The sequence below is a fragment of the Felis catus genome, chromosome F2 (genome assembly GCF_018350175.1).
Source record: "Felis catus isolate Fca126 chromosome F2, F.catus_Fca126_mat1.0, whole genome shotgun sequence".
Lineage (NCBI taxonomy): Eukaryota > Metazoa > Chordata > Mammalia > Carnivora > Felidae > Felis > Felis catus.
Genome location: NC_058385.1, coordinates 47,370,401 through 47,394,707, shown reverse-complemented (window position 1 = coordinate 47,394,707; position 24,307 = coordinate 47,370,401). Strand labels below are relative to the sequence as shown.

The 24,307-nt window shown below is 42.1% G+C and overlaps 1 protein-coding gene across 6 annotated transcripts in view; it reads right to left on the bottom strand.

Annotated features, from left to right (window-relative positions):
- Positions 1–18,158, bottom strand: part of GRHL2 (grainyhead like transcription factor 2) — a 181,321-nt gene extending 163,163 nt beyond the window's left edge. For 2 of the 6 annotated variants that reach the window (XM_019822956.3, XR_006592158.1), the window contains exon 1: positions 17,635–17,753. In XM_019822956.3, coding sequence (XP_019678515.2) covers positions 17,635–17,654 — 20 coding nt within the window. In that variant the 5' untranslated portion in view covers positions 17,655–17,753. Of the gene's footprint in view, positions 1–17,577; positions 17,754–17,837; positions 17,974–18,139 lie in introns of those variants that run through there. The other 4 variants (XM_045049526.1, XM_045049525.1, XM_006943329.5 and 1 more) reach the window with 4 other exon arrangements.
- Positions 18,159–24,307: the final 6,149 nt, after the last annotated feature.

Below are 24,307 nucleotides of genomic sequence, written 5' to 3'. Positions count from 1 at the left end.
CTTGATTATGGTAATGGTATCACAGGTGCTTACGTATTTCCAAATTCACTGAATTGTACATTAAGACACGTGCAAAATATGTCACATCAAATATATGCAATTCTTTATGCATTAATTATACCTCAACAAAGCCATTTTTTTAAAAAAGGCCAACAATGAAATAGAATAGGCAAAGGACATTAACAGTCCACAGGGGAAAAAATAAATAAAAACGGCTTTTAGATATATGAAAAGAATTAAAGAAATGTAAAGTAAGAGAATAGATACAATTTTCCTGGTAGCAAAAATTTTGGAGACTGAAAAGATCCATTGGTTGAAGGTAGGCAGATGGGTATATCCAAATATTATTGATTGGAATATTAATTAAAGTAGCATTTTTGAGGAACACTCTAAGATTTCAATATGCTTAGCCTTTAACCCACTTCTATGAATTCATCCTTTAGCCATGCATATATTCATACTGTGGACTATTGTACAACCATTAAAAAAGAAGGTGTTCTGTATTATTGACATGAAAAATCAAAATTATAACATGTATAAAATCATTTATGTAGAAAAATGAAAATTTTTAAAATTCTCAAATACATACACATTCATATGTAATAAATATATAATACCTAGAAACACATCTAGAAACTGTCAAGATTCTGTTGAAAATGGTAGGAGAGAATTATAGAAGGTGTATTTGTCTTTTTCCTCCCTAAACGTATAGTTATTGTGTAATGAAAATTTTAAAAAATATTCACATATTTTAATCCAGTAAATTCCACTCATAGAAACTCATTCTAGGAAGTGATCTAAAAATCTTGGAAGGTTTTGTGTCTGAGAATTTTTATAAAAGTTTGATTTTATACAGTGAGAACTATGTTAACCTACATGTAACCTAAATTTAAGTCAATGAGCAAATCCACAGGTAATGTTCTGTAGCCATTAAAATATTTAAAAAGAAATCATAAAATTATGAACAAATACTTATTCCAGGGTCAGACTGGAAACAAGAGAAAAATATGCAATATGACCAATTACTTAAAGATTGCCCTTCAATGACATAGTGCTATATAGTTTTCATGGGGGAAGGCCACTATTTGTACCTTGCAAATGGTAGACTTCCTAATCAAACAATTCTTAAATTTATGGCTTTAAGAAAATTTTAAATAACAAGAGAAAGTACAGCATGGTTCACATGAAATCCTAGAAAATCAAAGAATATATTTAAATTAATGCCTTCTAAGAGCTCCTGGGTGGCTCAGTCGGTGAAGCATTGGATTCCTGATTTCAGCTCAGGTCATGATCTCACAGTTCATGAGTTCAAGCCCCACATTAGGCTCTGAGCTGACAGCCTGGAGCCTGCTTGGGATTCTCTCTGTCCCTCTCTCTGCCTCTCCTCCACTCACAGTATCTCTCTTTCTCTGAAAAAATAAACATTTTTAAAAAATTAAAATAAAATAGGGATGCCTGGGTGGCTCAGTTGGTTGAGCATCTGACTTTGGCTCTGGTCATGATCTCATGGTTCATGAATTAGAGCCCTGTGTCGGGCTCTGTGCTGACGGCTCAGAGCCTAGGGCGTGCTTCAGATTCTGTGTCCCCCTCTCTCTCTGCCCCACCCCTGCTTGTGCTCTATCTCTGTCTTTCAAAATTGAATAAACATAAAAAAAATTTTAATAAAAATAAAAATAAGTAAAAAATTAAAATAAAATAATGAATTCTACCTTCTACTGGAATTAAATGTTTTTTTCTCCTTAATCAGTGGCCAAACAAATTAAGCTGAATTTTCCTTTTCATGCCTTTGTTAGGTCTTTAGGGGGGAAAAATTATATATCCAAAAGGTTAATGATAAGAAGATTGAAGAAAACAAGCCTCAATAATTCACAAACCAGATTATGAGTTCCTTATTTTTTTTTTTTGAAAAAAAAATGTTTTTAACGTTTATTTATTTTTGAGACAGAGAGAGACAGAGCATGAACGGGGAAGGGTCAGAGAGAGGGAGACACAGAATCCGAAACAGGCTCCAGGCTCTGAGCTGTCAGCACACAGCCCGACGCGGGGCTCGAACTCACGGACTGTGAGATCATGACCTGAGCCAAAGTCGGCCGCTTAACCAACGGAGCCACCCAGGCACCCCATGAGTTCCTTATTAATGCAGCTGGCTATAATGCCACCAACACTTTTAAAATAAATTTCTAATTGTCCGAGATGTTTAGAAAAGTACCAAGTCACTTCCATAAATTACCAGTTTCTACAGATGTCACCTTTAACGCTACAAGCTACATGCACATGACAGAGAATGGAAACATGTTTTAACCCCATAGCTCTAGAAGAGTTTTTTAATACAAGGTTTAATTACAGAGCCCTAGAGATTTATCTTTGAAAAGTGACTCCATTTTAAATAGCCCTACTATTTAGATAAACAACCAAAGTGTTTCTTAAACCGATAATAATAGACCCCCCAAAATGTCAATGGATAAAAGCCTGACCAAACCAAAGCCTGAGAAATGAAAAACAGTGAGAGGACTTTTCAAATCAAAATAAAGCAGAAAATTCGAAGATTTGCAATATTTTGTCTTATTTTGGCCCTTCCTGCCTCCAATTTTCCCACAACTAATTACCTCCAAAATAGAAGGTAAATGTGCATTTTTTTTTCTAATTACTTTTTTTCCCCTAATTATATTGTTTAAGTTTCTCAGACCTTAAACTAGCAGTCTGTTTCATCTCTGTGGTCTCAGCACCTGGCATGGTGCCCAGTTCTGTGCCTGGCCTATAAGCAGTCAATAAATCACAAGCTGGAGTAGATGTGTGTGGTGACCACTTACTTGTTCGAATATATTCATCCTGTACTCAGTTACCATCAGTCAACTTGGAGATATAGGCTCCCGACCCCTTGATGCAGTTCCCTGAACTTGTGGTCTTTGGTTAGGGAGACTGAGCGCAGACCTGGGTCACTGCTTTCTTTGCCAAGGGATGGGGGCTGTGAACTAGGGACAGTTCTCAGGCCCAGTGACTTGTCCTGAGACAAGAGACCATGGCTGGACATTCTGCTAACTGACTCTTCCTAGTGATGCCAAACTCTTTATAAAACCCCATCAGGAGCTTTTAAGGTATCAAAATATTATATATATTAAAATCAAAACATAAAGCTCCCCTGAGACAAAAAAGACAATTTGAGTAAATGGAAAGAAACACAGTCCCAAATAACTTATCACTTTTACCCTATCAAACTGGCAAATACTAAACAGAGGATAATATGCATTGTTGGGGAAGGAACTCGGAATCTGACTCCCTCAGATACACCGTTGGTGGGTGTTCATGAGAAGAAAATATCTGGATGGCAATTTGGAAATATGAACCAAATTGTCTTTAAAAAGAGCATACCTTTGATCAGGAATGTCTATTCATTAGAACATATTTTAAGGACATAACTAAGAAGTATATGAAGATTTAGCTCTGAGGATAATCATTCAAATATTGGCTTTTAATAGTAAAAAACTGAGAAAAAAAACCTAAATGTATGATGACAGGGAACTGCTTAATTTGGACGTCTCCATTCCATGCAAAACCATGGGCCATTAAAAATATTTATCACGAGGGGTGCGTGGGTGGCTCAGTCGGTTAAGCCTCCGACTTCAGCTCAGTTCATGATCTAGTGGTTGGTGGGTTTGAGCCCCGCATTTGGCTCTGTGCTAACAGCTCGGAGCCTGGAGCCTGCTTGCGATTCTGTGTCTCCCTCTCACTCTGACCCTCCTCTGCTCACAACCCTGTCTCTCTCTGTCCCTCAAAATAAATAAACATTAAAAAAATTTTTTAATATTTATCATAGCTATCCACGATCAATATTAATTAAAAACATGTTATTAAACAGTATGTAAATTACTATCTCATCTCTGTATACATAGTATATTTGTATGTACATACATGGAAAAGATAGTAAAATATCCACGTCAAAGTGTTAGCAGTGTTAACATCTCCAGGTAATAGTATTTTGTTTTTTTGTTTTTTAAGAGAGAGAGAGTGAGCAAGAGGGGCAGAGGGAGAGAGAGAGAATCTCAAGCAGACTCTAGTTCAGCACTGAGCCAGACATAGGGCTTCATCCCATGACCTGAGCCAAAATCAAGAGTCAGATGCTCAACTGACTGTGCCATCCAAGTGCCCCACTGAGTGGTTAGTTTTGAAAGAAATCGTATATTCTAATGATTTTACAATCAATTATGAATTAATTACCTTATCAAGGGTCTTTTTTTTTCCCCCAAGGGTCTTTCAAATAACCTTAAAACTAAGGCTAACCCAAAAGAAAAGATTTTAACAAGTCCCTAAAGGTTAATCTCAAACTTCCAAATCACGATTTGAAAGCCATGAAAGTACTCACACACGTCCAAGAGCTGTACTATTTGTCACCGAGAAATGTAAAGCTCTGAACACTGTTTACATCATCAAATTAAATGACAAACACGAAGTTGGGGAAACGATAGCCAGAATTTTGATAAAAGGGTTAATAATTATAACTGTGTAAAGAGCCCTCACAAATCAATAATAAAAATGTCAGCATCATAGATGTTTATTTTCTATTTTTTTAATGAGTGAAAAAATAAGAAGAGGGCCCTGCTAACCCATATGGTACATTTGTACAGATGTTGGAAGGTGCCCTTTTCCCTGGGCAGAGGCCCAGGGGAAGCATGGCTGCAACTCAGCCCCAAGGTCCCCTCATCCAAGACACCACACAACTGTAGCTAGGGCAAGAGCCAGATCTTTAATAAAAAGAAATATAAATGACCAATAAACATCTGAGAAAATGCTAACTTCCTTAATTACCAAACTGAAAGTTAAAACAAAAGTACCCTTTTATTTTGCCTCTCTAGTTGACAAAAAAATTGTCATTCTCATTTACTGAGGACATGATGTGCAAAAGACACTCTCCACCACTGTAGGAAGAAAAGGCTTTACACTCTTTCTAGCGGTCATTTTCAAATTACAAATCAAGAACCTAAAAATATTTATGTCTTTTCATTTTTATACTTCCAGAAACCTATTCTGAAGTAATAACCAGAGATACAAAGATTTATATACAAGCATGATTTATAATAATGAAAAAGTAAAAACAGCCTGAATAACAATAGAAGATGGCTGATTTCATCTTTAAGTGTTATGTAGAATACTTAAGAAACAAGTAAAATGCTAATAATAGAGCATTAAATGGAAAGTCCTGAATGGCATGAATGTTGTAAAAAGGGCGGATAATAATTTATATATTCTTTTATAACCACATTCATATGCAGGCACTTACTAGACACTGTAAGAAAATATACAGTGTTAGGATCCTGGAATTATGAATGATTTTTCCTCTGTAACTTTCTCTAGTTTCCAGTTTTTCCTAATGACCATATATTATGTTCATAATCAGAAAGTCTCCACCCAAAATGGCGCTTAAAAAAAAACACACACACATGAAAATGCAGAAGTACACTATAAAATAGTTACGATGAAAGTCAGCCTGGGAGATGGCCTTCGAAGCAGTTTAGCCTATCGTGCAGAAAGGCTGCAAAACAGTGATTTACAAAATTGTCCAGCCTAGGGTCAGTACAATAAAAATCTCAAGAATCATAACCTTTCAATTGCCTCCATAGTCTAGGAATACTGGTGCAACAACAAAATCTAGTTAGTCCAAAAAAGCTCTCAGTGGTGTGTTCAATTTTCACCTGGCCAAGCATGGGTATGCTGCAATAGAAAAACTTGCAACTTGTAATTAAATGTATCCCAGGTATCTACCACACAGGTATTTCATTGTTTAGGAAGGATCAGGAAGACAAAAAAAAGCATACCGGTCTTTTAAATGAGGAAAAAGAGAAACAATCACTACCCCTGTCTATTTCAACCTCAGGATACTAGAAGTGATCAATGAATCGTGTACCGAGATTTGCGGGGAAATTCAAAAAGCAAATTTGTGGTTTCACGTGGCTGAACAGAATACAAACCACACCGGTTAGGCTGTTTACTAAAATTGACAACAAATACGAATAAAAAGACAAACTGTAGCCCTTCGCTCCTGGCTCCCACAAGCCCTGTAAGAATACGTGCTTTTATTTAGACTTTGAACATTCAAAGAATATAACGATTTTTGAAAATGTAAGATACAGTATTTGAGGTCTGATCATTTCTGCACTATAAGAAGGAACATATGGGGGAGGGGAAACCAGGTAGGCATGGGAGAGAAAGGGGCAATTGCAAATTTCACTTTTGAATCCACAACCAAAAGATATACTTACCATGAGTTTCTGTTTCAAACTCTTGTGTTGATTCCCATAGCCAAACATTGCTTTGGTTTGCTCCTATTTACAGACTTCATTTCCATTTTCAAAAAAAAACTCCCTCCACTCTTCCCCCACCCCCACCCCCCCACCCCCCCCCCCGTCCTTTTTTTTTTTTTTTTTTTCTTTCCTTGACAGAAGTTTGGCAACTGCAGTGATTCTATAAGGCCATTTTCTCCCTCAAGTTCATATTGTGTACTTTTTGTTCCCTACTGTAGATGCTCTCGGGTATGTTGATAAGCAAATAATTTCATATTTTCTACAAAGACTCCATTAAAGAGCCTGCAGGAAATCCAGTGATGCAATCTCATACAGCTTAACTAACAGACTCCAGCGCCCGTCTGGCATGATCTATGTACCAGCTTGTAGAAGCAGGTAGATGAGTCACTCGCTCGGCCCTCCAGGGAAAATGCAAGTCTACGTTATGGAAAAAAATAAATTGTGGAAAAAAATAAATTGTCGTTAAAAAGTAACAGAAACTCAAACTTGCCGACAACTGCTTTTTATTTTTAAAGGAAGTCAAATTCTGTGCTCTCCGTGTTCCTCCTATAGCTTGAAAACAACTGGGCTCATCACCAAGTCTCTCCCAAGAACACTCAGGCAGAGTCTGAGTCAAGGCTGCCTCCTCTACAGAGAATTTTCTCCAAGGGAAACCATGCAGGTACCTACAGCCTACTGAGTGGAAGGAGTTTCTCTCCTTCTTAGTCATTCCCCAGCTTCAAATTATACGAGGGTTGGAAACTCCTACACCCATTTGTTCTATTTTGAAAAATAGCTGGAAGCCGATAATTGGGCAAATCCAAAAATACAAGGTTGTTGAGACATAAACCCAACAAAGCTACAGGTGAGGGATGCATAGCAGCAGTGAAGTGTACTGAGAGAGGCAGGGACTTCTTGGGGGGGGGGGGGGGGGGGAGCAGATAAATGCTACCCGGAACAAGCAAGCAGGCAGGCTTTTCCATTGTGTAGACTAGGTAAGCGTTATTTTCAAATGTCTCCCTGGTGGAATGACTATTTTACAATGTAACCTTTAAATTTTTCTCTTTTATCACAAAAGCAGTGCAAGCTCACTAAAGCAAACTAGAAAGACAAGTAAGAGACAGTAGTATCTATAATTTCTCCAGAGAGCAAACCACTGTTAAGCTATTGTGGGGTTACTGCTATTATTATTGATGCTTTATTTTCTCTGCCTGTAAACTTTCCAACACAATACGTCATGAACATTTTCTCCTGCCATTAAATATTTTTCTTAATAGGATTTATTATGCTCGCAGAGAATCGCACCATCTCACCGCGCACAGAAATCAATCCTTTGGAGCTAGGCGCTAGAGGGATTTTCTGATGTTTTGCTTTCAAAAATAATGCTACAATTAATAGCCTTGATTATTTCTTTAAGACAAATCTCTACAACTGGAATCCAGGTGTCCTGTCAACAAGTAGGCCCATTTCAAATGGTTTTACCACACTGCCTTCCAGAAAGTTTACAATAATTTATAATCCTCCTAGAAAGGTATTTTCCTCAAACCCAGTTTTTTTATAACTTTTGTGCATTATCTACTCATGTTCTTTGACCATATTTCTATTGAAGCATCTGTCCTTTATTAAAATGCTTTCAAAGATATGTAAGATACACATATTTTTAAAAGGAGACACCAAGACTCCAAAGCAGCTAAAAAAAAAAAAAATCGTGGTCTGCAGAGGAAGAAAAATGTATGTAAAGGGACTTGTAACCTAGAAAAAGTCCTCCAACATGAAAATCTTCCAAGAGCTACAATCCATTATCCATTTTGTCCTGGTTAGCAGTTACTGACTTCTGAGAAAATTGACTTCAGAGACCTTAAATCCTACATATCACACAATAGGATACCAGAGGAGATTTTATTCCAGACCTAAATGAATGGTCATTATATATGCCTGATGTGAAATAATATATTACCTAATAATTGAAGTGAAACCACAGATACTATTCTTATCCTTCTATTATTTAATACCTTTCCTGAACACTGACTAAACTACTGGCTTGGTAATATTGTCTGGCAATAGGTGTCCCTGAATTATATTTTGTTAGGAGGAAAAGGAGTAGGGAAGAGGAGAAGGGGAGAAGAAAAAGGGAGAAGAAAGGAGAAGGGGGAGGGGGAAGAGGGGGAAGAGGGGGAGGAGGGGGAGGAGGGGGAGGAGGGGGAGGGGGAGGGGGAGGGGGGAGGGGGAGGGGGAGGGGGAGGGGAGGGGGAGGGGAGGGGGAGGGGAGGGGAGGGGAGGGGAGGGGAGGGGAGGGGAGGGGAGGGGAGGGGAAGGGAGAGAGGTTCTCCCAATTAGCCTAAGGTTCTCAGCTTACTACATTTTACTCAATGTTCCATCTGTTCTGATATTGCCTCATTCTCACTCAAACTTGCCCAGGGTAACCCACTTCCTAGACTCTCTCTGGAAAGAGTTCTCAGAGTACCTACCAGCTCTTTTTATCTGATTTTCTTGTACCTTTTGTCTACCATTCTAGCGAAGCTGTGCGGGGCTCCTCTAGGTAAACCATTGATTTTACTTCCTACCTGCCCATCTGAATTCCATGTGTCCCTCTGAATTTCTCCCACCTGGCGGATGTCTTCGTCATCTTAGTCAGACCACCTTTTATTCTGCTAACCGGGTGAGGGTGGTTTCGGAGTGGAAGCAAGTCCCATTGTGCCCGGTACTTTCCTATCTTGCTAACACCCTTTACAGTTTCTGTGAGTCGCCACCAGCCCAGAACCCTCTGCAGGGAGAAAACTGAGACTCAGAATTTTGCAGCAGGTATTATCCTCAGAGCTCATTTATTTCAATTTTATTTTACAGGTGAAAAATAATGAAAAAAGAGTTCTCGGATCTTATGTTAATTATCTTATTGGCAATTCAGGAAAGAGGCAAAAAAGAGCTACCTTTGTTCCTTGCACTTCTTCGAAAAGTTAGATACAAGAAGTACAGAAAGCAGTTATTTTATGGGGCTCACTGAACTGAGAACTAAAAACAATGATTTGGGGTGAGTGTGGGAAGGAAAGTCCATTCTAACTCACACTAATACTATCAGAACCTTAAACAGGCATTTCATGTATTCATGTTCTTATTTTAAAAAGTAAACAGGTGGGGCGCCTGGGTGGCGCAGTCGGTTAAGCGTCCGACTTCAGCCAGGTCACGATCTCGCGGTCCGTGAGTTCGAGCCCCGCGTTGGGCTCTGGGCTGATGGCTCAGAGCCTGGAGCCTGTTTCTGATTCTGTGTCTCCCTCTCTCTCTGCCCCTCCCCCGTTCATGCTCTGTCTCTCTCTGTCCCAAAAATAAATAAAAAAACGTTGAAAAAAAAATTAAAAAAATAAAAATAAAAAGTAAACAGGCAATGCCTCCCCTGTTCCCAATCTCCCTTCCCCAAAAAGCCAGCATATTTTTTTCAAATTAATCAAAATGTCCAATTTTCAACCCATACTTACAACCTCAACATGCAACACAGAATTAAGAGTGTATGGCACTTTACTTCTTACACCAAACTTTTAGCTCCAAATCCTATCTTGGGTACTCACATGCCCTGTGTGATTTCTACAGCCCTCCCTAGCTCTAGGATTCCAGGCTTCAGGTTAAAGTCAGTATCAATTCCCCAGAAGGATAAATAGCCACACGCCATCCCACAGTAAACCTCAGCCAGGTAGCGCAGCAACTTTCCGCCTACTAAGAAAATGCTGGCAACTCTAACAGTGACTTAAGAACAGTTTCTTCCTGCTCTCTTTCTCTTCCTCTCTTTACTGAGTTTACTGCACTTGTCTTTTCTAAAACTCCAGTCTGAATTCAGAGACCTTAAAAAAAAAAAAAAAAGACTGTGGCAAGGGGTGGGGGCGGGAAGGGGGGGGTAAGCTATACTTGTACATCCAGCGTTCAGATGAAAGGCGGGCACCAAAGTAAAGAGAAACAGCAAGCAAATCTTGCTGTCTTTTTCTACTCTGGAGGGTGTCTGCATTCACACTTGTAAAGGAAGCATTTCCTTGCCAATGAATGTGAAGTCAGATCGCTTTAAAAGTGCTCCCCACAAAGTTCATTGCCATGTTCATTACAAAGTAAAATAAGGCTCTTCATCCCTGCAGCGATTGCTTTCCACTGAATGCCCATTCAAATGCATAAACAATCTCCATAACCCTACTTATTGTTGAAATGTACATTGAAATCCCTTGAAATGTACCAGCTTTTCCAGGAGTCTCCAAAGAACTCTAAAAATGAGTACTTGTATGGTGTTGTATATAGCAATTCTAAACATGCTGTTTTTAGAAATAATGTTACTTTAATCCTGGTAGTCACCAAAACACATCAAGTTAAACACTGTTTGATCCTCTTCCTACCAAAAATGGGTGGGGTGGAGTGGGGGTTGGGAGGTAGATCCTCAAAGAGATAGATACTTTCTTGTTTCTATCCCATTTAATCCATTTTAGTCCAGTCCTTTTTACTATTTACCATTAAAAGACTTACAGCATAAAATATAATTTCCTAGTGACAGATGGATAGATGGATGGATAGATGGATGGATAGATGGATGGATGGATGGATGGATGGATACACAGATTTGAACCAAGGAGCTGGGACTTCTCTAAAGGATGGAAATATGCAGGCCAGGTGGAGAAGAAGGTTAACCCGAACTTTGGGGGCCTCAATTTGAAGACTTGTGAAGCTGAGGGACTCCCAGGTACATGTTGTTGTTACTGAGCAACCACTAGTCCTCCTGGGCCAAACTAAAAATTCCTATTCAACCTGTTGCTGCTTGCTAAGGAATTTTTCCTGAACAAGTTTGCCAAACCAATCACTACTCAATTTTAGCTTAGACTTAGTTGTTATAATTGAGCAGGAATCCTTGAATCCCTTTTGAAAAGGAAGAGAAGGTCCACACCCTGATATGAAGCCAGGGATCATGAGTGGAGACTCTAAGTGACTTTGGATAAGGTTTCTCTTATGCTAAGAATAACTCAAAAGTAAACATTTTCCAAGGTTAAACTTAGTTGACTTAAATAAGGCAACATCATTCCTACTACCATCTTCTTAACTCTTGGCTCAGGTACAAGGTTGGGATGCTATGCTCCATGTGAATGCTAAGAGAATGCAGTAAAGTTCACTGACTAAAATAGTACCTAAAATCAGATTCACATGTATCTCAATGCATAGAAGCTATTCATGTGTCCATTTCCACCAAGTACTATCAGAGGAAAAAAACAGTCAAGAAAGCAGTATCAGCAGACAGATTAAGGAAGAAAGGAAGGAAGGGAGGGAAGGAAGGGGTACATGTTTGGCTCAGACTAGGGAGGAGGAAGTAAGAGGGAAAATACTCTTTATCCCAACTGTTCATTTTTTAACGAGAAATGTATGCCCAGTTATATCAAAGTCACAAAGAGGAACCAAAGCATTTGCTTGAGCTACCTAAGCCTTTTTAAAAAGTAGATTTAGGGGCACCTGGGTGGCTCAGTCGGTTGAGCAACTGACTTCAGTTCAGGTCATGATCTGCCAGATCATGGGTTTGAGCCCCGCTTCGGGCTCTGTGCTGACAGCTCAGAGCCTGGAGCCTGCTTTTGGATTCTGTGTCTCCCTCTCTCTCTGTCCCTCCTCTGTTTGCACTCTATCTCTCTCTCTCTCTCTCTCTCTCTCTCTCTCTCTCTCTCTCTCAAAAAAAAAATTAATAAATAAATAAGTAAATATTAAAAAAATTTTAAGTAGATTTAAAAACCTAACATCAAAATAATAATCTTTTTAAAATTATCTATAGATTTCAAACAAATACTTCTTAGGTTACTGAGTATTATTATTTAAATGTGCCTATGTATGTTGGACTTAGCTGACTACTTGTTTAAATTCTCCTTTTGACTGCAGAGTCTAATAGAAATTGCTAGATACAGTGCTTCATCAACTGCTCCAGCACTTACTCTAATCCTCCTTGAACCAGAGGGCACTGGGCCCATTTGGGTGGCCTGATCCTGGTGGTCAGTTTAAAACAGGACCTATTTACAGGACAATAGACAGTATACTACCATGTTATCAGGTAATATTTAAAGCTACCCTTAGCCCTAGAAATGAAACTGCAACCATCATCCCATTAAATCATTTCACCAGGAACAACATCAGATTCGAACTTGTTATCTTTGACCTTGTGCTACCGGATAGATTCTAAATTCAATGCCTATCCCTAGAAAAAAGGTGCACTAGTTTCAGGTTCTAATGTGAAAGTGCAGAAGGTCAAGGTTGACCTTCTAACTCTAACCTAACTCCCTGGTGAGTAGGCTCCAGCCTAAAATCTGAGCTTGACACTTAGCTACAAACCTGGCAGAGACCCACATGGGTGACATCACTCCAAATGAGGTCCTTAGCAGCTCTGGAAATATATGGCCTGTCAAAAGGATCCCATTCTTCCAGAAGGGGCAGTTCAGCAAAACAACGAAAGCAAACAAAATTGACAGGGGGCCAAAGAATTCTTAAACCAAATTGAAATTGTATCAGAAGTTGCTTAAACAGGGTAACTCAAAGAATGTAAAATAAAGCTCCCAGGTTTCATTTCACTGACACAGTGGATATACACCTGAGTGTGTGTGTATGTATATGTGTGTGTATATATATATGTGTGTGTGTATATATATGTGTGTATATATATGCATATATATGTGTATATATATATATATATATACTGGAATATATATATATACATATACTGAATTTATTAAAGTAATGTTGAGTACTCAAAACATTATTTCACTAACTGACACTATCATAAATGTACATAAAATATACCTGGGACAATTTTTAAATTCAGATGTCCTGGCCCCTCTGATTCCATAGCTAGGGGGTGGGACCCAGCAATCTGTAGCTTTACCAAATTCCTCAGGTGATATTTTTGTAATCAGATGAGTTTGGAAAGCAATGATTTAAAGGATTTCTCAGAGATTTCTATTATTAAACACAATATACATAAAGACAATAGTGTATTTATTAGGCACACGTGTAATTTAACTTTTTTTTAAGTCAATCCAAATTCTTATCTTATTGTCTAGCGTTTTCTTATTTTTCAATATGTTAATTTTGCCTGTATATTAGTTTACTTCATTGAAGCTACCAAGCTAACCAAAGCAGACTGGAGTGTCTCACTTCCAAACACAGTGGATAAATCTTGTTTCCTAAAGGATACAAGTTTGCACTGGATTAGGGCAAGAGGAAGGCAGGAAAGCAGGGTGAGAGAGCAAGCACCAGCTGTCTTTGGTCCCTCTTCTTCTGTTCCAGTTTCCAGGAATCTTCTAGGATATGTGAACTTATTCACCTCTAAATTAAGGAGTATATAGAATTTAATCCATTGTAGGGAAGAGAACACTAGAGCTTAACTATTAAACTGGTGCTACTTGGGGAAAGAGATAAGGCTGATGCTATTAGCTTATCATTTACTCACCTCTCCATTGCCAGAACCATTTATAATTGCCTATTTTTAAATATACAGATATCTGGACTATGAAGGAGAGAATTGTTAGTTTACTTCATTACCATTATCTCTCTACCTCTCTGATTTACGGGCTCCTTTCTGAATATGCCAAGGACTCTCCTACCTCAGGGCCTTTGCACTTGCTCTTCCATGGACCTGTACTCTTGACCCAGGTATCTCCAGTGCATCTCATCAGAGAGGCCATCCCTGACCACCTTATATAAAATAACTCCCATTATTCTTAATCTCTTCGGTCTGCTTTGCTTTCCTTCATATCACTTATCAACCTCTATTTTGTTATGTATTCCTTCTTGATTGATGGTCTGTTTTTCCCCCCACTAGAATGTAAGCATCATGAGGGCAAGGACTCTGTTCTATTCACTAGTGGGTCTCAATGCCAGGATCAATGCCTGGCACTCAAGATACATTTGTCAAATAAATGAATGGTTTTTAGTGGTTTGAGGAAGATATGATTACTTAATGTTTATGATCTTAAAATACATTTTATATAGCCAAATGGAAACAAACATGCATGTATAAAACTAAAGAGTAAAAAAGTAATGAAAATGTTTTATCCCATTACTTGAAAGTTTATACCACATGAGACATCTATAACTTTGAGCAATTTCTGTTTCTTTCCTGGAATAATGGCCACACTCCTTAAACCACATTGAATGCCTAAAAGTAATTGTCCTAGACAAAAACGAGGTGAGTTGGAAGGAGGATTGATATACCATGATCTGATAATACATTATTATATTTTCTTTGTGATTTTTTTAGGCACTTACCAGGTCTTGCCTTAATTACAATTATGTCCGCTCACGTCTCACCTTCCACGAGAGTGTAAGCCCCTGGAGGACGTGGCTCATCTTTATACATCTTTTTATTCTCTTATAATGCCTATCTGAATGTGTTGCAAATAGCTGGTAATCAGAAAACATTTGTGTAATGAAAAATACCCGTGGATATCAAAATTATATACATATATATTATATCCTCAATATATTTTGTATGTTTTGGCAGCAAAAAAAGTTTCTAAATCTATCACTGCCTTGCTAGAATACACAAGCTTGTTGACAAAGATCATAAATCTTCATAAAATTTAAGAGGGAACAGAGAATCTTCAAATATGTACAAAGACAAGCTGTCCTCTAAAAATACTTTGTTTTCATTAGTGATAGCATCAACATTACAGAACATAAAAAGCAGAACGGTTCAATCTGAAAAGTCCACAACCATAAAAAAGATGATGCTACTTCGGTTCGGACTTGCTAGCTGGAATTATCTTCCTCTGCTAACCAAAAGATTACCTACACTTTGATGGGGTTTATGGGAAAATATCCTGTGTGTATTCTTTTAGGTTACTTCTAGAAAACATGCCTCCTAGGTGGTTTTCCCATGAAGCCGATAAAGCTCAGGCTCCAGGACTCTGCTTGCTGGTAGCAGGAAGCCCCAGTAACTCGCTCTTCTGTCCTTTTTCTTAGCGCCCACACCCCGACCCCACGTAACTAACACACACAAAGGCATAAACTTCAGGCCGCCGAATCCGGGACCCACCCCTGCCGGTCCTCCGCTAGAGGAGGACATTAAGAAAACAAAGGCTATAGTTCCCAAAATTGATCCCAAGGATCGTTTATTAATTTCAAGCAATTTCTCAATAGCCCAGGCAAAGAGAGGCAATTGGGCTGCAGCAGTCTTTTATGGGTATCGTTCTTATTAGTATTACTTTTCCCAGGCTACAAAATTATGTCTTGGAAACTAGGATTAGATAAAAGGTATTTTCCTTAAATATAAGTAACCCCAAATAGTTATTACCCATAAAAATTAAGTAATGCATTGTGGTGAACTTTTCTCAATACTAAATACATCGTTTCTTGGCGCTAGGTCCAACAGGGCAAAAGAAACATCGACCCGTTTTCATTAGGAACTCATTTTGAGTCAGGTTGTAATACAAAACTAAGCAGTGCAACCAAATGTTAATCGTGTGATTTAATTAAGGAACTGCAGTAAGTCTTTTCCGATTTGCAACCATTTTTTGACACGAAGATCACAACAATCCAAAAAGTTCTGCTGTCATCTCCGACTTCTGGCTACTGGAGTTTTCAAGCTCGAGTAGTGACTTCTCAGAGGCTACAGAGAAAACGTGGCGGGGGTGGGGTGGGCAATACTCCTACAATCACACACCTTCCTATCCCTACCCCCACTCCTACCCTCTTCCAGCGTTTGTTCCCAGCAGTTCTTCCCGTCTGCTGTGTAGCCACCAGTCCGCTTTTCGTTGGTGGGTAAAGCGGTACCAATATCTGGCAGGGTTTTGTTGTTGTTGTTTTGGGTTTTGCTTATTTTTTATTTTTAAGCATGACAGCCTGTGTTGTTCGATACGCCTACTCTACCAGCGGCTTGACTTTGAAGATGGCCCGCCCCTCCACCTCTGGACAGGTCCTCCGGGCATTCCTGTTGCCCACTCAGGGTCCGTCAGTTTGGGACTGGCCCCGGGCCACGTCAGGAGAGGGTCCGACGGCGTCCCGGCGCCCTGGCCCCGGCGGAGACACCCTCAAGAAGGTCTCCTTGGGGTGGCCACGACACCAGAGCAAAGTTACCAGGCAGCAAGGTGGCCCGTAGGCACTTCCAAGAGGACTCAGCCAGTTCCCAGCCAGGGACGCGCCCGAGAGGGGGAAGGGAGTGTCGCCACTTAATCCCAAGAAAGGCCGCGGGACCCACCTCCGGCTCCCTCCCGCTCCCGCCCTCGGCCCCACCTCCCCCTGCTAAGCACAAAGCCGTCCCCGAGGCGGGGGCCAGGCCTGCGGGAGGCCGCCTGGACGCAAGTGGACCGGGGCCCGGGGCCCGGCTACCCGCGGCGCGGGCCGCGCAGGCCGCCGATCCCGGGCGAGCCCAGAGTTCCCGTCCCGGACGGAAAGGACGCGCTTGCCCGCCCTGCCTTCGAGGCGCGGGAAGCCGGGCCCCGCCGCCCCGAGCCCTCCGAGCCCCCCAGGAAGGCCCGGCGCGACCCTCGCTGCCCCGCCAGGCACCCCAGAGGTGGCGGCCGCCGGCGTGGGGCGCCAGGGCCCGGCTGGCCGCGCCAGGGCCCGGGGCTCGCAGGGGCGTGCACACGCCGTCCGGACGTGGGTGAATCAAGTCGCAGGCGGCCTTTCCCGCCCCACGGAAGTGCAACATCGGGGCCTCAAATCAATTCCCCTCATTTCCGTAGGGCCCGGTCCTCCCGCACCTGCGGGAGGCGGCCAAACACCGCGGGAGCGTGGGGGAGGGGGACGGGGCGGGGGCTGGAGCCCCGCGACCCCGCGCCTCGCCCCGGCCCAGGGGCGCACACGCGGGCGCGCACACACGCACTCTCCTGCCCCAGTGCGGGAAGATGGCCGTTTCTGCGCCAGGATAAAGGCTCTTTGTTGCGCGCACACAAAAGCGGCCAAGACCCGCTCTTCTCGCAGGCCCTTTGCACACCTCGTAGGAACTCGGCTGAATTTCCAAATGGCCTTAGCAGCCTGAAGCGGCAGGAGCAACTAAAGAGAGGGGGGAATAACAGGCCTCCCGCCCTCATCTACCAAAACCTCTGTCAATATGCAAGTATTCGCCCTGGGAGACGGGAGGTGAGACCATTCGCAAGGGAGGAAGAAAAGAGGAAAACCTACTTTGACTATCAAGGCCCAAAGGGGGTATTAAACATTCACATTCTTGTAGGGTTTCTCCCCTTAACCAGGGTAGAAACACAATCTGGAGAAGTCTGGATACACCAAAAAGAAAAAGAAAAAAGAAAGAAAAAAAAAAAAAAAAACCAACAATAGCAACTTAAAAAACAAAAACCAAAACATAACAAACCAGTTGCCATCAGCCCAAAGTGGTAGTAGCAGCAGCCGGCGCGTGTGATCCACTTACTTGTCCGACTCTTGTGACATGTTTGATCCAATGAACTCGCTCCCCTTTTCCTGGAGCCTCAGCCTCTGGTGAAACTGGACTTTCAAGTCTGTGCAGGTGAAGGTGTGTGAGAGCGCCCGAGATGGCAGAACAAGAGCTACAGGTAATTCTGCTTTTCCGTCCCCCCTCACCACTCTCGCTCGCTCGCCCGCTCGCGCCCTCACCTAGCCGGAAAGGTGGGATAAGGGGGGGCCCCTCACATGGGGCCCGAGCTCGGAGGCGGCCGGGCGGCGCGGAGTCCTCCTGGAAGGTGGCAATGGGCAGCCACAGAGCAGAAAGTGGCGGACTTGGGCGGCCACAGGTAACTTTCTCGCAAGGAGCTGAATTCTTTCACTAAAGGATACAAGCCCGAGGGACGAGCTGCGCCGTGATTGGCTGCAAAGCTCCCTCAGGTGAGCTGCCATTGGCAGAGGCGCGCTCAGGTAAGGCCCTTCTCCAAGTGCAGGTAACTCACTCCGTAGTTTACCTGAGTGGAGCGGCGGCACGTTTGCAGCCCGTGGGAGCTGAGGGTCATTTGCTAGGAGTAGGCTTCACGCCACGCTTTCCTTCTTCCCGGAGGCCGGCCGCGTGGGGGCGGGGGGGGGGGGGGGAGGGGGCAGGAAAAAAAGAAACACTTGCCACCACTAGGGATTGTGGGTCGAACGGAAGGCCTAAAGGAGAGCTGAACCCAGGTACCCCAGGCCAGCCGAACCGGAATCAAATGGGCTGCACAACCGCAGGGCTTTTTAACACACACTTGAAGAGGACTTTTGACATTGTCGGAAGAGTGAGGGACCGAAGTTTACTTTCTGCGCCGAGGGGGGAAAAAACACAAAGATTGCCGAGTCTGTTGTGTAATTGCATTTTTAACATTCTTATCCAGAGCAAACACTTTCCGTGTCCCGATGTGTAAAAGATACCAGGTAGATTACAGATTTTCACATAGGTGAGCATCCTTTCATGAGCTGGGCAGATGGCTAGTGGCGTGGTTTTGATGGGGTGAGGAGATTTGGGGTGAATAGACGCCAAGATGGCCCAGGCCTGCCTCTTCCGATGGCAACTCTAGTCTGGGATTCCAGAGCTGCAAACAAGCACTGAACCCCTTCTGTAAGCCTGTTGTCATTTGACGTTCCCAGGCAGGCATCAACATTTACATTGTAATTCAATAGAAGCAGCGACTACAAAGGTGCTTTATCCTTCCAGCTTAATATGGTTGCTATGGAAACAGTTCAGGATGAAACTGACTTTTTTGTGGTGCTGTTTCTCCTGTTTGGGAACAACACCAATTACCAAAGGTTTAATTTATAACCACTGTTCCTAAAGAAATATTTGTGAAAGTCCTGACAGGAAATCCAGTCCATACATATGAATAGTAAAAATAAAGAGGGCATGGAAGGCATATCCTATTTTATTTCAAGTTAATACTAGGTTGCCAGAGATGATACGCAACTTCTGCTTTAACCTTTATGGGTCAGATATTTCCTGAGAATTACATTATGAGACAAGGTTTGGTTGTTCCGTGTTTGACGCTCAGCAAGTGAATTACAAAATTTTGTTCTTCGTTTTTAACCACAATATAAGCATACACACTTTTTCAAGATAATGTAATATTTTAAGACAATGCAATACCTACCTTTTCCCCACCTTCTTAACCTCCTTTCTAGAGGCGTTCACATTCCACTTTTAGCTGTCTCTTTTGTCGCTGACCTCCCCATTTCTTTTTTTTTTTTTCTTCAAGATTTTAAGTAATCTCTATACCCACCGTGGGGCTTGAACTCACGACCCCCGAGATCAAGAGTCACACGCTCTTCCGACTGAGCCAGCCGGGTGCCCTGACCTCTCTGCTGCTAAATGATTTATACTGCTGCCTTTTGATTTATCATTTTAGATGTGGTGCTTTGAGCACCTGTTGCCTTTAGATAAGGATTTAGCTCTTTCAAAGCCCAGAATCTCCCCTTCCACTCTTCTTCCAACATAGCTCACTCACAGTTGAGGGCCACTAAGTAGCTGATGACTGTGCAAATACCAGTCACAGCAGAGCCAATTAGTGTACTGTGGTTGTTTTCTTTCTTAGACAGCCTTTAATCTGTTTACTTAGTTTGTTATGCACGTGTTCTTATATTTTTTCTACAACGTATCTATCAAATGACTATCACATTTATCTTCCAAATGATCAAACAATCTCATTTCCACCCCTCCCCCCCCCCAAAAAAAAATCCCTCCAAAAGTTCACTGTCCTCCTGCTCCAAAGAAGATGAATGCCTCTCAGGACCCACTGGTCACCTGTCATCCCGGGACATTCCTTCATCCCCAGAGCAAAAACCCCATTTCTCTGTCCTACGCCTTCTTTCTTGGTTACCACTTCATTTTCATGGCACATGTTCCAGCCACAAACCAAGAAAAGGTACAGAAGGTAAAACTTGAAATGGCTGTGTTCAACCCATACTTTATTTTTTTTTAATTTTTTAAATGTTTATTTATTTTTGAGACAGAGAGAGACAGAGCATGAACGGGGGAGGGGCAGAGAGAGAGGAAGACACAGAATCCGAAGCAGGCTCCAGGCTCCGAGCTGTCAGCAAAGAGCCCGAAGCGGGGCTCAAACCCATGACCTGGGACTCACGGACCGCGAGATCATGACCTGAGCCCAAGTCGGAAGCTCAACCGACTGAGCCACCCAGGCGCCCCTCAACCCTTACTTTAGATGGAAAGTTTGAACAAGTGTAGGATTCTAAGTTGAAATTCTTCATTAATAAGTTGATAAAAATGTGCTCTTTTAGCTTCTAATATCCAGTGTTTCTGTTGAGAATTCCAGTGGCATCCTGGTTCCCATTTCTTTGTGGCCAGGAAGTTTTCTTTCTAGAAACTTGTAGAATAGTCTCTTTGTTTCTAATATTTTGAAATGTCAAATTTGAACTGCTCCTTAGTTCTCTAGTATTCTAAAATTTCACCGCGTTGAAGCCTTTCATCAAATGTTGCAAACCGTTGACTCTCCTTTCATACTTAAGAATGAGGTCATAAAACCCCACCAGAAACTATGTGTGAGGATGGGAAGGAGTGGGCTTGCTGTATGGTGATCAGGTGGAGGCTGTTTATTCTATAGGCTCTTCCCTTTTCAGCTCTTTAGTTTCTCTGGAGAAGTATCTGCAATCTCTTGCCTGAAGTGACATTCACCTGGCTGCCAATATTCTGGAAGCAGTTCGGGGTTGGGGGGGAAGCCCAGGTGAGTCACAGCTTACTATGCAGTTTTTCATATTCTTTTCTTTCCTGTAGGTGCCTTACTCCTGCCTTTCTTCATGCCTGGTGTACAAGTCTCTCTGCTGTTTCTCCAGCTGGAGGTAATCACCCAGCTGCAAGAAATGGGACAGGGGACCTGAAGGCCTAACAACTCCAAATGCCCACATTCACTCAGCCCCCAGCCTCTCACCTCTTCCTCACTTCTGGGATGCTGGGACCTCTCATCAGCATTTTCCTCTGATGATCTCTGGACCCAGGGCACTCGGAAGCACAGTAGCATAATCTGGGCTTTTTCTGTACTGACCTCTAGGAAGACATGCGAGTGTAGCTTTTGCTGTTCTCTTAAAGCGGTTCCTACTGTTCCATCCACCCCGTCGCCCAGAATTGTACTGAAATATCTTTTGCAGATGACCCTTCCTTCATCCCCTTTGTTCCCGTGTATTTATTTTTTATGTCCCTTTACTGTCCTTTTTAGGAGACAATGAAGATAAACAAGTATGAGTCCATCTGTCATCTTTAATTTGCAGCTACTTAAAAAATTATCCAAGGGGCGCCTGGGTGGCTTGGTCGGTTAGGCGTCCGACTTCAGCTCAGGTCATGATCTCACGGTCCGTGAGTTTGAGCCCCGTGTCGGGCTCTGTGCTGACAGCTCAGAGCCTGGAGCCTGTTTCAGATTCTGTGTCTCCCTCTCTCTCTGCTCCTCCCCAGTTCATGCTCTGTGTCTCTCTGTCTCAAAAATAAATAAAAGTTAAAAAAAAAAATAAAAAAAATACATTAAAAAAAAATTATCCAAAAGCTTTTATCAAACTGTCCCAAATTTGTTGGTGCAAACAAAACCGGCATTTATGGCCAAACCTTTCTTTTTATTGGTCCGTGATGGTCAAGATTCCTTTCTTCTTCTCCAGATTTCTTCCTTCTTCTTCTTTTCCTTTCTTCTTCTTCTTCTTCTTCTTCTTCTTCTTCTTCTTCTTCTTCTTCTTCAGTCCCCAACCTAGTGATTGTTTATATAATGGCTGACGACTGTCTTTACTCGGAACAATTAGCACATCAAAAAAAAAAAAAAAAATGAACCTGGTATTTGCCAAAGTACACGTCACAGACTTCCAAGTTTCAGCACAGTGTAGAGCTTTGGTTGTCACTTTAGGTGGCAGCAACCAAGTAAATTTCCAGATAAAAAGCTAGTGATAAAAGGGTATTGCTTTTACACCAAACCATTTCATTTATAAGACTAAAGTTGCAGTTAAATTCCCAGCCAGGAAAAATGGAATTGTTTATTTTTTTATTAGTAATCTTTAGCACGTGTTATGACGGCTAATCACATTTTCCTAAAGTAAAACGTTTAGTATTTGATACTAAATTGTTGTTTCATTATGGTGAGTCTATTACAGTGAGACTTTGGGAGAAGGATGCCCCGTCGGCAGCATCTGGGCAGAAATACCGAGTTTTCAAGGGCTACGGTTCTCGTCAGACAAGTCTGGCTGCTGCTTGTTGGCCCCCTACACGTTACCATACACGGGCCACTACAGCGTGTCTGTCGTTGAATCTGTTGCAGAACCGTGTTTTGCATTATAAAAACCCAAACTTGTTTGATTGGCTCTTATCCCCAAGAGGAAACTTTGGGAAAAATGAAAGGTACCCTGGATGCCTACATTTGAAATCAACGTATAGATTTATAACTTAACCAACTGAGCGGTAAATAGCAGTTTTCTTGCAGTTTGGGGGCCACTTCTGTTTTTCCTAGTTGCATGGATATGTATATCTGCATCGACATTTACTCCTTCTGTGAAGGCTCTTGGACTAGTGGTGTGGAATTCAGCTAATAGTCAGCTGGGGTTTGCATACTTCCTTCAGGAGAGAACTGTTTCCTGGGCTGGCCATTAGTAAAACTCGTGGTCCTGTTAAAACAGGGTGCACTGAATACATGTGTTTACTTCTTCCTGCAGTCCCACTGATAGAGGAGTAAGAGAAGAGACGAGGAGGTTAAAGATGACAACAAAATCGGGGAAGTGGGACGTGACTGCAGGAGGAAGAAGTGACTTAGCTGAGCTGAGAAGAAGGATAACCCTGAGGAACTAGCCTGACTAGCCTGTAGGACCTCATAAGGCAGAGCAATCAAATTTCCAGTTATCATTGAAGGTGGGAGTGAGTGGTAGGGCTGAAACCAGAGGGACTGATTCAAAATCTGGATACAAATCTGTTAGGACCCTAGGTCCCCACCCCCACCGGCATAATCAAGCTCCCATCTGTATTGGTTTCCTAAGGCTGCCGTAACAAAGTACAACAGACTGTGTGGTTTAAACAACAGAAATTTGTGTTGCATGAGTGGCTCAGTCAATTAAGCGTCTGATTCTTGATTTCTGTTCAGCTCACAGTTGGTCGGTAGGTCAAGCCCCATGTTGGGTTCCCTGCTGAATGTGGATCCTGCTTGGGATTGGGATTCTCTCTCTCTCTCTCTCTCTCTCTCTCTCTCTCTGCCCCTCCCCCATTCGTGCTCACTCTCTCGCTCTCTCAAAATAAACATTAAAAAAAAATATTAAACAACAGAAAATTATTTTGTCACAGTTCTGGAGGCTAGAAGTCCAAGATTCAAGGCTTGTCAGGGTTGGCTTCATTCTAAAGCCTCTTTCCTTGGCTTCTACATGGCTGTCTTCTGGCTTTGTCCTCAAATAGTCTTGTCACTGTGAATGTACATCTGAGTCCTAATTTTCTTTTCTGTTCTTAACTTTGTTTTTAAAAAAGATTTTATTGTAAGTAATTTCTACACCCAAAGTGGCGCTCGCACAACCCGACGATCAAGAGTCGCACGCTCCACCAACTGAGCCAGCCGGTTTTCATGAGGCATTAGTTGTAATGGATTAGGACCCAGCCGTATGATCTCATTTTATGTTAATTGCCTCTTTAAAAGCCCATCTCCCAACACAGTCACATTCTGAGGCACGGGGGGTTACAGATTCAGCACATGAATTTAAGGGAGACACAGCTCAGCCCACAAACCCATCCCTCTTCCATGGCAGGAGACAGAAGTGTCAGACTGAACCTGGAAGACTTGAGGCTTGGGTACATCAGTCATCAAGAGTGAGGCATTGGACTGAATAGCCAGGGGAGTAAGTGAAAGACCATATGCTAATTAGGGAGATACCATCTCCTGGCTCTCTCCACCTAGCTTAGGGAATACCACCACCACCCATGCCTGCCTTCCATCAGTCAACAAGTCCTGTCCTCACCCAGGCAACTTCTAATAAGCTTTTTATGCCATGCTCTTAAGTATAAATATGAGGTCAATGATTGCCACACCTTTGAGAAAAAAACCCTCCAAAATGGAGTATAAAGGCCAGAGCAAAAATGTAATTAAGAGAGTGATTTTGGAGTGCCTGTGTGGCTCGGTCGGTTAAGTGTCCGACTTGGGCTTGGGTCATGATGT